The sequence below is a fragment of the Notolepis coatsorum genome, assembly GCF_963971535.1.
Source record: "Notolepis coatsorum genome assembly, chromosome: 1".
NCBI lineage: Eukaryota > Metazoa > Chordata > Actinopteri > Aulopiformes > Paralepididae > Notolepis > Notolepis coatsorum.
In genome coordinates, this window is record NC_140165.1 from 321856630 (window position 1) to 321870916 (window position 14287).

Below are 14287 nucleotides of genomic sequence, written 5' to 3' on the forward strand. Positions count from 1 at the left end.
GCCACACACAACCGGGGATTTGCTACACTGCAACCCCGGTCTTTGAAAACCGGAGTCCAGGGTGAAGTTTTGCGGTTTTGTGTGGGCATAGCAACCAAGGTTCCCAGTGTACAGCAGAGCTGTCGCTATTATTTCCCATGTTCACGGCAGACTGTAAAAAACAATAGCAAGTTAGCAACCGAGCGCGGGGTAGAGAGATTAGTGTCTCGTTTACATCAGGGTCATATCGACCCTGTACCCGTTGCTCTTGAAGGGCTATTAGACAAGTACAGTACAATGAGAGAGGTAGTGTGACCTTCCACACGTTACTCTCCCAGTGAGAATCTGCGCTGCCAGGCTGGCCACACATGCGTCGGAGGAAAGCATGAGACAGTCTCCGGCCTCTCGGACCAACAGTGGGGGGGGGGGGGGCGCACAACAACCAGAAAGGGGGTTGGGAATTGGCATAACGACTAACAGTGGGATGGGAGAAAAATCGGAAAAAGGAGGGGGGGAAAAGATAATAAAAAAAAACTCTAATGATTGCGGAGGAGGAGGATCTTGTAGGGGATTCGGTAGTTGATGGGGAGCCAGTGGAGTTTTTGCAGGGTGGGGGTGATGTGCTGCCAGGGTTTGGTGTGCGTGAGGACCCTTGCAGCAGAGTTCAGCGCTGCTTCTTCCTTTCACGGTCGATTCTGTCATCGAATGCCTCCCGCTCACTAATATGAAAAAGCATAACATATAGAAAATGTAAAAAAAGGTTGACAATGCAATATTCTGGTAATTCTACACTGTACCACTATACATAGTTAGGACTAATAGCGATATGACCAGGACAACACATACTGTGACAATAAATTCAAAACAAGACATTTAAAAGAGAAAATGTTTCAGATAATAAAAACGAATCTGATGATTAGGATAATGTTGGCATGCCTTTTGTCGACATCTGGGGTCCAGAAGATTTCTTCAGCCCTCTTACTGGTGACCTCATTGACTGCTGCAATAGCGCTTATAGTGGCCTGTCATGGAGAGAGAAGATTGCAGTTTACCCCATGAGACAGAAGTAAATGAGCCCCTGGATCATGCATTATTTTTCAATAACTGCACACATTAGAATTGAAATCTCTCAACAAAGGCTTGTTTCATACATAGTGAAAAGTAAAAATATCATACAAATTCACCTCAGGCAGCAAGACCTCAAGGATATAGGCTACATTATCCAGGATGGGTACAGATGAGACTGTGCTGGCCAGGATGTTTGACAAGAAGTCAAACACTGCGTTTTGATGCCCGTCGTCCTGAAAATAGACGGGGCACACGTTGACCATGACCGCTTCTTGCTTGGTGACCTCTGGATGTACTTCTGCAACCAGTTTGACGGTTCTCTGCCACTTACGACGGCCTGAGAGTACAGAAAAGCAAGGAGAGAGAATCGTCCAGGATCAAATCATTGTAGACAGTCAGATGGGCTTGGTAAACACAGATTTGGCAACAGGTGCCAACATACTGTACCTTTAGGTGTTCTTTAGTCCGATGTGCTGTGATGATGAAGTCCACCAGCTTTTTTTGTTCAGCACTGCGGTCCATGGCAACCTGGAGGTGTTGTGGGATACTGGTAGTAATCCTTGAAGTCCGAGGCACCCTGTAAACCGGTTGTAGCAGTCCTTGGAGCAGACACCTCGACTCCCTGGTCCTGTGGGCAAACCTCTTGCCGTGCCTTTCAAATTATGAAAAAATAAGTTATTATTGCTTCAACACATGTTGACTAATTATACTCTAAGATACTGTAACGTACCCCTCAGTTTGGAAGCGCTCCATTAGTAGAGTACACCACCACTCACGAATTGAGTTCATGTCCAACTAAAAATCACAGACATTGACAAACAATAACATGGGATTATCATTAATGGCCAACGAGTTGTACAATTGAGCTATATTGGTAGGCAATGGCATGATGTCATGAGAATGATATGAAGTGGTATTTTTAAGTAATTGCAATCACAAGTATCTCTGCTTGCAAGTTGTGCCATATGTGTTACATACAGTAGGCCCTTTACTTGGTTGGAAATACAGACCTCTGTGAACTGGAACCGGGTGTTGGCGACAATGCAAAGGGTGTGCTGAAAAAAGGGGAGGGGGAAGAGCGCTTTTAATTTCCTAACTCCACTAAAATGTGGTGCATCCAGCAGCAGTTATATGTAATGTTCTGCGTCTTCAATAGACTTAATATATATATATATTCAAGGGTAAAACCAATGTATACCAATATGAAACAATCTTACCATAAGCATAAAAATCCCACAGTCAATTCCATTTGTTTGTCTTGGAATGAACATGTGCTAGAAATGAAAGAAAAGAAGAAAAGAAAATGGGGGCTTTATACATGTTATCTTACAACATAACAATGATGGCAGACATCATGGGGGATAATAGTAATGACTATTAGCTTTTCACCTGCAAATCATAGGCCGTGGTCTCAGTCCAGGGTCTAGGATCTATGCCCTGTGCAACACGCCTGAGGGAGGGAGGGGGCAGAATTAATGATTGGATATCAATAACTGGACTTGAGAAGTCTTTATTCATGCAGACAGACACGCAGTTAGTTGGGTCGCTGATGCGTTTGAGTCTCTGCACTCCCTCCCCCCAAGGGCAGCATCTCTCATCGGTGAACCATCACAGTGCCCTCCAACCTAACAAGGCCACTGGCCATGACAACATCCCTCCAAATTCCTCAGAGACTCAGCAGCCGCCATCACCCCAGTCATCACACACATAATAAACCTCTCCATAAAACAGGGACACGTCCCCAAGGACTTCAAAATTGCGAGAGTGACCCCTCTACACAAAAAGGGCAGCAAATTAGACCCAGGCAACTACCGCCCTGTTTCTATTCTCACCTCCATCTCGAAAGTCATGGAGAAAATAGTCTACGAACAGGTCGAAAAATACCTTGCGGAAAGAAAAATCTAATCTACAAATTCCAATCTGGCTTCAGAACATCCCACTCCACTGACACATGCCTTCTCTATTTAAACGACCACATCAAATAAGAGGTAGACGCGGGCAAATACTGCGGCATGGTCATGCTGGACCTACAAAAGGCCTTCGACACTGTCAATCACACCATTCTGATTGACAAGCTAAAAGCAATTGGTTTTGATAGTCTATCAGTGAGCTGGATACAATCCTACCTTGAGGGGAGGGAACAGATGGTAGAGGTAAACGGTACTCTATCCCCCCCCCCTCACAGTGAGCTGTGGTGTTCCACAAGGAAGCATACTAGGACCGCTACTCTTCCTAATTTATGCAAATGACATGTCGTCAGCCTGTGACTGCAACTTGTTCCTGTTTGCGGACGACTCAGCCCTGCTGGTCTCTGACAAGAACAAGTTACAGGTTGAAAAAACCCTCAGCTCAGAACTTGGCAAAATCTGCACCTGGCTCGCTGATAACAAACTATCATTACACATGGGCAAAACAGAGTCCATTCTCTTCGGTTCAAATAACAAACTCAGCAAGACCGACGGATTCTCAGTTGTAATAAAAAAAGTCAACCAACGAACTAGATTCTTGTACCGGATCTCCTCTCTGGTAAACAAGAATACCCTGAAGACTCTGGCAGGAGCACTCATTCAAGGGTACTATGACTATGCTTGCACCTCATGGTACCAAAGCACCTCAAAGGCGCTTAAAACAAAATTACAAACATCACAAAACAAACTAGTCAGACTACTACTTGACCTGAACCCCAGAACCCACCTCACCCCTGCCCACTTTGCCAACCTAGGATGGCTTAGAGTAGACGACAGAGTACAGCAACTTGCAATGGGCCTGGTCTACAAGATACACTATACGACCGGGGTGCCCATGTACATATCAAAATACTTCCCAAAGGTCAGTGAATACCACAACCACTACACCAGAGGAAGCTCAACAAATCATGTTAAACCCAGATTCGGCTCAAACAAGGGACTAAACACGTTTCGCAATTATGCCACAACAATGTGGAACGCCCTACCCAAAGCTGTAAAGGAATGTGAATCCCTGCCCACATTCAAAACCGCTCTTAAAGAGCACCTACGGGAGGCTGCAATTCGAAACTGGCCACCGTAAATGCCCAAAACCCCCACCACCTCCTAATAGACAGTCTCCTCCCCACCGCATGTATATATTCCCTCCCCGCCGTATGTATATTTCCCTCCCACCCACTCACCCCCTCCTAATGTACAGTCCCCTCCCCATCATATGTATATACTCTGTCAGGATCTAGGGGTAACAGTACTGTATATTTGAATACCGTTATGTCACAAATGTATCAGTACTAAATACCTATATGTCCCTATGCCATAAATGTCATGTATGTTGTGTATGTCATAAATGTCTATATGAATTGAAAATGGGGGACCCTGATGGAAACAAGACAAACGTCTTTCTCAGGTCTGCATCCCCTTAACAATTGTATGTATTGAGCCGTACTGTATTGTACCCATTCTGCAATCTGTTAAATAAAGTTTTCATTCATTCATTCATTCACACTGAGCCCAATAGGGTCCAGCTGCAGCTCCGGAGAATCCTCTCAAGGGGCAAGCCTGTGGCAGCCACAGAGACCGCGCTGATTTACGTCTGGCGTAAAGTACGGAAGTTTCTCTACGTTAGCGAACGTTAATTGACCAATAAAACAGAAAGTAAAGCAGAACGCAGTTAGTTCAATAGCCTCCAGCTGCAACCTCGGAGCGCGCCCCTCACTAGACGCTGTGGCGGCCACAGAGAGCGGACGTTTCTCTTAAGGGTTAGGTAACGGGAGCGCGCCCCTCACTAGACGCTGTGGCGGCCACAGAGAGCGGACGTTTCTCTTAAGGGTTAGGTAACGGGAGCGCGCCCCTCACTAGACGCTGTGGCGGCCACAGAGAGCGGACGTTTCTCTTAAGGGTTAGGTAACGGGAGCGCGCCCCTCACTAGACGCTGTGGCGGCCACAGAGAGCGGACGCTTCTCTTAAGGGTTAGGTAACGGGAGCGCGCCCCTCACTAGACGCTGTGGCGGCCACAGAGAGCGGACGTTTCTCTTAAGGGTTAGGTAACGGGAGCGCGCCCCTCACTAGACGCTGTGGCGGCCACAGAGAGCGGACGTTTCTCTTAAGGGTTAGGTAACGGGAGCGCGCCCCTCACTAGACGCTGTGGCGGCCACAGAGAGCGGACGTTTCTCTTAAGGGTTAGGTAACGGGAGCGCGCCCCTCACTAGACGCTGTGGCGGCCACAGAGAGCGGACGTTTCTCTTAAGGGTTAGGTAACGGGAGCGCGCCCCTCACTAGACGCTGTGGCGGCCACAGAGAGCGGACGTTTCTCTTAAGGGTTAGGTAACGGGAGCGCGCCCCTCACTAGACGCTGTGGCGGCCACAGAGAGCGGACGTTTCTCTTAAGGGTTAGGTAACGGGAGCGTGCCCCTCACTAGACGCTGTGGCGGCCACAGAGAGCAGACGTTTCTCTTAAGGGTTAGGTAACGGGAGCGAGCCCCTCACTAGACGCTGTGGCGGCCACAGAGAGCGGACGTTTCTCTTAAGGGTTAGGTAACGGGAGCGCGCCCCTCACTAGACGCTGTGGCGGCCACAGAGAGCGGACGCTTCTCTTAAGGGTTAGGTAACGGGAGCGCGCCCCTCACTAGACGCTGTGGCGGCCACAGAGAGCGGACGTTTCTCTTAAGGGTTAGGTAACGGGAGCGCGCCCCTCACTAGACGCTGTGGCGGCCCCAGAGAGCGGACGTTTCTCTTAAGGGTTAGGTAACGGGAGCGTGCCCCTCACTAGACGCTGTGGCGGCCACAGAGAGCGGACGTTTCTCTTAAGGGTTAGGTAACGGGAGCGTGCCCCTCACTAGACGCTGTGGCGGCCACAGAGAGCGGACGTTTCTCTTAAGGGTTAGGTAACGGGAGCGCGCCCCTCACTAGACGCTGCGGCGGCCACAGAGAGCAGACGTTTCTCTTAAGGGTTAGGTAACGGGAGCGCGCCCCTCACTAGACGCTGTGGCGGCCACAGAGAGCGGACGTTTCTCTTAAGGGTTAGGTAACGGGAGCGCGCCCCTCACTAGACGCTGTGGCGGCCCCAGAGAGCGGACGCTTCTCTTAAGGGTTAGGTAACGGGAGCGCGGCCCTCACTAGACGCTGTGGCGGCCACAGAGAGCGGACGTTTCTCTTAAGGGTTAGGTAACGGGAGCGCGCCCCTCACTAGACGCTGTGGCGGCCACAGAGAGCGGACGTTTCTCTTAAGGGTTAGGTAACGGGAGCGCGCCCCTCACTAGACGCTGTGGCGGCCACAGAGAGCGGACGTTTCTCTTAAGGGTTAGGTAACGGGAGCGCGCCCCTCACTAGACGCTGTGGCGGCCACAGAGAGCGGACGTTTCTCTTAAGGGTTAGGTAACGGGAGCGAGCCCCTCACTAGACGCTGTGGCGGCCACAGAGAGCGGACGCTTCTCTTAAGGGTTAGGTAACGGGAGCGCGCCCCTCACTAGACGCTGTGGCGGCCACAGAGAGCGGACGCTTCTCTTAAGGGTTAGGTAACGGGAGCGCGCCCCTCACTAGACGCTGTGGCGGCCACAGAGAGCGGACGTTTCTCTTAAGGGTTAGGTAACGGGAGCGTGCCCCTCACTAGACGCTGTGGCGGCCCCAGAGAGCGGACGCTTCTCTTAAGGGTTAGGTAACGGGAGCGCGCCCCTCACTAGACGCTGTGGCGGCCACAGAGAGCGGACGCTTCTCTTAAGGGTTAGGTAACGGGAGCGCGCCCCTCACTAGACGCTGTGGCGGCCCCAGAGAGCGGACGCTTCTCTTAAGGGTTAGGTAACGGGAGCGCGCCCCTCACTAGACGCTGTGGCGGCCACAGAGAGCGGACGTTTCTCTTAAGGGTTAGGTAACGGGAGCGCGCCCCTCACTAGACGCTGTGGCGGCCACAGAGAGCGGACGTTTCTCTTAAGGGTTAGGTAACGGGAGCGTGCCCCTCACTAGACGCTGTGGCGGCCACAGAGAGCGGACGTTTCTCTTAAGGGTTAGGTAACGGGAGCGTGCCCCTCACTAGACGCTGTGGCGGCCACAGAGAGCGGACGTTTCTCTTAAGGGTTAGGTAACGGGAGCGTGCCCCTCACTAGACGCTGTGGCGGCCCCAGAGAGCGGACGTTTCTCTTAAGGGTTAGGTAACGGGAGCGCGCCCCTCACTAGACGCTGTGGCGGCCACAGAGAGCGGACGCTTCTCTTAAGGGTTAGGTAACGGGAGCGCGCCCCTCACTAGACGCTGTGGCGGCCACAGAGAGCGGACGTTTCTCTTAAGGGTTAGGTAACGGGAGCGCGCCCCTCACTAGACGCTGTGGCGGCCACAGAGAGCGGACGCTTCTCTTAAGGGTTAGGTAACGGGAGCGCGCCCCTCACTAGACGCTGTGGCGGCCACAGAGAGCGGACGTTTCTCTTAAGGGTTAGGTAACGGGAGCGCGCCCCTCACTAGACGCTGTGGCGGCCACAGAGAGCGGACGTTTCTCTTAAGGGTTAGGTAACGGGAGCGTGCCCCTCACTAGACGCTGTGGCGGCCACAGAGAGCGGACGCTTCTCTTAAGGGTTAGGTAACGGGAGCGCGCCCCTCACTAGACGCTGTGGCGGCCCCAGAGAGCGGACGCTTCTCTTAAGGGTTAGGTAACGGGAGCGCGCCCCTCACTAGACGCTGTGGCGGCCCCAGAGAGCGGACGTTTCTCTTAAGGGTTAGGTAACGGGAGCGTGCCCCTCACTAGACGCTGTGGCGGCCACAGAGAGCGGACGTTTCTCTTAAGGGTTAGGTAACGGGAGCGAGCCCCTCACTAGACGCTGTGGCGGCCCCAGAGAGCGGACGCTTCTCTTAAGGGTTAGGTAACGGGAGCGCGCCCCTCACTAGACGCTGTGGCGGCCACAGAGAGCGGACGTTTCTCTTAAGGGTTAGGTAACGGGAGCGCGCCCCTCACTAGACGCTGTGGCGGCCACAGAGAGCGGACGTTTCTCTTAAGGGTTAGGTAACGGGAGCGTGCCCCTCACTAGACGCTGTGGCGGCCACAGAGAGCAGACGTTTCTCTTAAGGGTTAGGTAACGGGAGCGCGCCCCTCACTAGACGCTGTGGCGGCCACAGAGAGCGGACGCTTCTCTTAAGGGTTAGGTAACGGGAGCGAGCCCCTCACTAGACGCTGTGGCGGCCACAGAGAGCGGACGTTTCTCTTAAGGGTTAGGTAACGGGAGCGCGCCCCTCACTAGACGCTGTGGCGGCCACAGAGAGCGGACGCTTCTCTTAAGGGTTAGGTAACGGGAGCGCGCCCCTCACTAGACGCTGTGGCGGCCCCAGAGAGCGGACGTTTCTCTTAAGGGTTAGGTAACGGGAGCGCGCCCCTCACTAGACGCTGTGGCGGCCACAGAGAGCGGACGCTTCTCTTAAGGGTTAGGTAACGGGAGCGCGCCCCTCACTAGACGCTGTGGCGGCCACAGAGAGCGGACGTTTCTCTTAAGGGTTAGGTAACGGGAGCGTGCCCCTCACTAGACGCTGTGGCGGCCACAGAGAGCGGACGTTTCTCTTAAGGGTTAGGTAACGGGAGCGAGCCCCTCACTAGACGCTGTGGCGGCCACAGAGAGCGGACGTTTCTCTTAAGGGTTAGGTAACGGGAGCGCGCCCCTCACTAGACGCTGTGGCGGCCACAGAGAGCGGACGTTTCTCTTAAGGGTTAGGTAACGGGAGCGAGCCCCTCACTAGACGCTGTGGCGGCCACAGAGAGCGGACGCTTCTCTTAAGGGTTAGGTAACGGGAGCGCGCCCCTCACTAGACGCTGTGGCGGCCACAGAGAGCGGACGTTTCTCTTAAGGGTTAGGTAACGGGAGCGAGCCCCTCACTAGACGCTGTGGCGGCCACAGAGAGCGGACGCTTCTCTTAAGGGTTAGGTAACGGGAGCGCGCCCCTCACTAGACGCTGTGGCGGCCACAGAGAGCGGACGTTTCTCTTAAGGGTTAGGTAACGGGAGCGAGCCCCTCACTAGACGCTGTGGCGGCCACAGAGAGCGGACGTTTCTCTTAAGGGTTAGGTAACGGGAGCGCGCCCCTCACTAGACGCTGTGGCAGCCCCAGAGAGCGGACGTTTCTCTTAAGGGTTAGGTAACGGGAGCGAGCCCCTCACTAGACGCTGTGGCGGCCACAGAGAGCGGACGCTTCTCTTAAGGGTTAGGTAACGGGAGCGCGCCCCTCACTAGACGCTGTGGCGGCCACAGAGAGCGGACGTTTCTCTTAAGGGTTAGGTAACGGGAGCGCGCCCCTCACTAGACGCTGTGGCGGCCACAGAGAGCGGACGTTTCTCTTAAGGGTTAGGTAACGGGAGCGCGCCCCTCACTAGACGCTGTGGCGGCCACAGAGAGCGGACGCTTCTCTTAAGGGTTAGGTAACGGGAGCGCGCCCCTCACTAGACGCTGTGGTGGCCACAGAGAGCGGACGTTTCTCTTAAGGGTTAGGTAACGGGAGCGCGCCCCTCACTAGACGCTGTGGCGGCCACAGAGAGCGGACGCTTCTCTTAAAGGATAACTCCACTATTTTGGGAAATTAGCTTATTTAACATCTTCCCTGGAGTTAGACAAGAAGATGCATACCTTTTTTGTCTCTGTGCGTGCATTTTAGCTTTGGGAATAGATGCTCCGTTAGCATAGCTTAGCTTCATCACTGGAAGTGGGGGAGGACAGTAGCCTTACAGTGCCTTACAGTGTATTGCAAGGTCTGACATTGACCAAACTTGATATGCATGACCTTGGTGGGCTCTAGGTCAACTCCTGAAAAGGGGGTCAATGTCAGACTTTGCAATCAAAAGTTAGGGGGCTAATAACCCTTGCCATAATTTCAGTGCGCCCCTAACTTTTGATTGCAAGGTCTGACATTGACCCCCTTTTCAGGAGTTGACCTAGAGCCCACCAAGGTCATGCATATCAAGTTTGGTCAATGTCAGACCTTGCAATACACTGTAAGGCACTGTAAGGCTACTGTCCTCCCCCACTTCCAGTGATGAAGCTAAGCTATGCTAACGGAGCATCTATTCCCAAAGCTAAAATGCACGCACAGAGACAAAAAAGGTATGCATCTTCTTGTCTAACTCCAGGGAAGATGTTAAATAAGCTAATTTCCCAAAATAGTGGAGTTATCCTTTAAGGGTTAGGTAACGGGAGCGAGCCCCTCACTAGACGCTGTGGCGGCCACAGAGAGCGGACGTTTCTCTTAAGGGTTAGGTAACGGGAGCGCGCCCCTCACTAGACGCTGTGGCGGCCACAGAGAGCGGACGTTTCTCTTAAGGGTTAGGTAACGGGAGCGTGCGCGCACGTGGCGTCATTAGCGTGCGTGCAACCAGTTTTGATATCAGCAACGCAACACTGGTTAGGTTTAGGCCCTCGTCTAAGAGAGGTTAAGGTTAGAGTGACAGTCGGGGCTGGTAATCCTTCCTGCAACAAAGCAACATAGGCCCTCAACCACAGAGGTTAGGGTTGGGGAAGTATTTTACTGTATTGTACCCATTCTGCAATCTGTTAATAAAGTTTTCAATCAATCAATTCCTGGCCGCGTCCCTCTCTCCAACCGCACGTCTCAACCGAGCTTGGTCAAGGGGGAGGGGCTAGGCCCAATATGGAGTGACGCTAGCGCTAACGTCCGTACTCTCCTGCCACAGCGTCTAGTGCGGGGCTCGCTCCGCGGTCGCAGCTGGAGGCTACTCACTGAGCCTGTCCGGCCGCGGTGCTGTCCTGTTGGTGACCAGTGGGGGCAGCACTGAGCGTGTGCGTCGACGAGTTCATTTGGAAGGAGACTTGGGAGAGAAATGGTCATTTTATTCTGTGTTTCAGCAGCGACTTGTGTTTCACCTCGTCACCGGCCTTTGTCGAGACTCTTTGGTATTTCTGTTGATCCTTCGAAAACACAAATGCGAACTTTGCAATAATTACATTTACATTTACATTCAGACATTTAGCTGAAACGCTTTTATCCAAAGCGACTTACAGGTTCTGTACGACAAGTCATCAGGAAGGAAGGGCACAACTCTATCAGCTGAGTAACAATGTTCATAAAGTGTTGAGTGCTACAGTGTAGGTTAGTTAGTTTTTTTTTTTAATTTTTATTAGTTAGGACAAGTTTTGACTTTACCCCCCAGAATCCGCGACGGCAATAGAGCTTTGTGTACATTATGATGTAATGCTTCCAAAGCTCGTCAATGGAGCGAGTGTACGTGGTGGTGGTGGTGGTGGTCCCGTGGAGCGAGTGTACGTGGTGGTGGTGGTGGTGGTCCCGTGGAGCGAGTGTACGTGGTGGTGGTGGTGGTGGTGGTGGTGGTGGTGGTGGTGGTGGTGGTGGTGGTGGTGGTGGTCCCGTGGAGAGGACCCTCCCAATGAATGGCCACTCCAAGAGAAATAATGTGCACAACGAAACAACTTGCTCTTGCTATATATTTTCTGTCTGGATCTCTGGGTAACTACTGTATATTTGCATATCATATATGTCACAAATGTAACAGTACTATATACCTGTATGTCATGTATGTCCCTATGTCATAATTGTCATGATGTCATGTATGTTGTGTATATGTCATTAATGTCACTATGAATGTAAAATGGGGGACCCTGATGTAAACAAGACGAAAGTCTTTCTCTGGTCTGCATCCCCTTAACAAGTGTGTGTATTGAGCCGTACTGTATTGTAACCCATTCTGCAATCTGTTAATAAAGTTTTCAATCATTCATTCATTCACTCTAAATAGAATAGAATAGAAAACTTTATTGCCATTTCAACACGTGGTTGATTGGGATTTGTCTTGGTGCCACATACAGTACAGACATTATAAAAACATATAATAAAAAACACAAGAATACATGCAATAAAATCCCCACAATAAAAGTTTTACACAAACAATTAAAAAAATGCTACAGTAGCTAAAATAAATGGCTCAGTGTTCCAGTTTAAAGTGCATATTGCCTTAAAGTGCCTATCGGCTGGTGCCAGCCCTGGTGGTGCAAAGTGCCGGTACATTAGTACTCGAGTTCAGGTGACGGACAGCCTCGGGATATGTACTGTTTTTAAAACGGGATGTCCTGCACCTGAGACTTTGGAGTCTTCTGCCAGAGGGAAGGGGGTTAAAGAGGTCGTAAGCAGGGTGAGAGGGGTCCCTGGTCACCCTCTCCCCTTTCCGCCTGATTTGTGCCACAGAGGGGAGCTCACAGCCGATGATCTTTGACGCTGTGCGTACAGTTCGTTCTAAATGTCCCCTATCATGGACGGTGGTGTTTCCGTACCACACAGTCATTGAGAAGGCAAGGACACTCTCCACAGTGGCTCTGTAGAAGCTGAGCATCGCCTCCCTGGACACACCAAACTGTTTAAGCTGGCGCAGGGAGTGGAGCCTCTGGTGGGCTTTGCTAATTATGAGGCTGGTGTTAACTTCCCATTTTAAATGATCACAATATGGTGATGCAGAGGAATTTAAAACTGTCCACCCTCTGTCTCCACCTGCTGGCCGTTTATGTACAGAGGAGGGTGGACTGCCTCCCCGCGCCGGAAGTCAACTATCATCTCCTTTGTCTTAGAGATGTTTAAAAGCAGGTCGTTCTCCTTGCACCATACAGCAAAGCTATCGACTTCAGCTCTATAGGCCGATTCATCCCCCATTATTATTTCATAAATAATAGGAAAGATCAAAGCTCACCTGCACCGAATACCTATTGACTCCAAAAGAGACCTATATAGCTGCATAGTATTATTATTATTATTATTATTTATTATCATTATTACTATTATTATTATTATTATTATTATTATTATTATTATTATTATTATTATTATTATTATTATTATTATTATTATTATTATTATTATTATTATTATTATTATTATTATTGTTTTGTACTATCACAAGCCTACATCCCAGTAGTGATTTGTGGTAGCCTAGCTCTCTGTTTAACCCTTTCACTGCCACACAACAGAAGGTTAGCCCTTTACTATCACACAACCGACGGCGATGCTCCATCATTAGCATCATTAGCTCCGCGGCTTCTAGTATTGTCACAGTGAAAGGGTTAACCGGCTGTCGTGTGGCAGTGAAAGGGTTAATCAAAACATACAAGCATGACCCTCCTGTCCACGTGGATCTAGTGTACAACAACAACAACAACAACAACAACTTATATTACCACTTGCTGTCGGCCATCAAAAGCTCAAATAATGTATTTCAGAGTAGACTATTGTCTTCGATGCAATTGATCAAACGTTGAACAAAGCCAGTGTTTAGGGGACTTTTTTGGGCTATAATGAAATGACCTCTGACCTCTCCCCTCACAGAACGACCTCACGGGCCTGTACGGCCACCTGGCCGGGGTCCCCAATGACCTCTGACCTCTCCCCTCACAGAACGACCTCACGGGCCTGTACGGCCACCTGGCCGGGGTCCCCAATGACCTCTGACCTCTCCCCTCACAGAACGACCTCACGGGCCTGTACGGCCACCTGGCCGGGGTCCCCAATGACCTCTGACCTCTCCCCTCACAGAACGACCTCACGGGCCTGTACGGCCACCTGGCCGGGGTCCCCAATGACCTCTGACCTCTCCCCTCACAGAACGACCTCACGGGCCTGTACGGCCACCTGGCCGGGGTCCCCAATGACCTCTGACCTCTCCCCTCACAGAACGACCTCACGGGGCTGTACGGCCACCTGGCCGGGGTCCCCAATGACCTCTGACCTCTCCCCTCACAGAACGACCTCACGGGCCTGTACGGCCACCTGGCCGGGGTCCCCAATGACCTCTGACCTCTCCCCTCACAGAACGACCTCACGGGCCTGTACGGCCACCTGGCCGGGGTCCCCAATGACCTCTGACCTCTCCCCTCACAGAACGACCTCACGGGCCTGTACGGCCACCTGGCCGGGGTCCCCAAAGCCCTGCTTCCTGGAATAGGAGGGAAGAAGATTCTGGACTTCTGGTGGGAAACAGTCAACACGTACGTTGTTGCCATGCCGACCCTCTTGTCTTACATCCCATTTCTGAGGATTCCCTTAAAGGGGACATGTCTTGCTATTCCTTTCACTATTTGGGCACCTTTACACAATTCCTGTGAGTCTATGGAACACATCTGTAAAGTATTTTTCCAAAAAATGCATTGTTTTGTATTTCTAATCAAGTACTCTAAAGCAGCATTTTTCCACTTCAAGATTTCAAGCTGTTTTGGGCTGGGCTCCGCCCATAAGCGCTTTGAGTGACAGTCACCCACAGTCAGACAGAGGCAGACAGAGAGAGAGATATAGAGAGATTG

General features: G+C 51.4%; 1 protein-coding gene across 1 annotated transcript in view; it reads left to right on the forward strand.

Annotated features, from left to right (window-relative positions):
- gkup (glucuronokinase with putative uridyl pyrophosphorylase) overlaps positions 1 to 14287 on the forward strand; it is a 71397-nt gene that overhangs the window by 1842 nt on the left and 55268 nt on the right. Inside the window, exon 2 of the mRNA XM_084329327.1 lies at positions 13869 to 13975. Within this exon, the coding sequence (XP_084185453.1) occupies positions 13869 to 13975 (107 nt within the window). The remainder of the gene's footprint in view (positions 1 to 13868; positions 13976 to 14287) is intronic.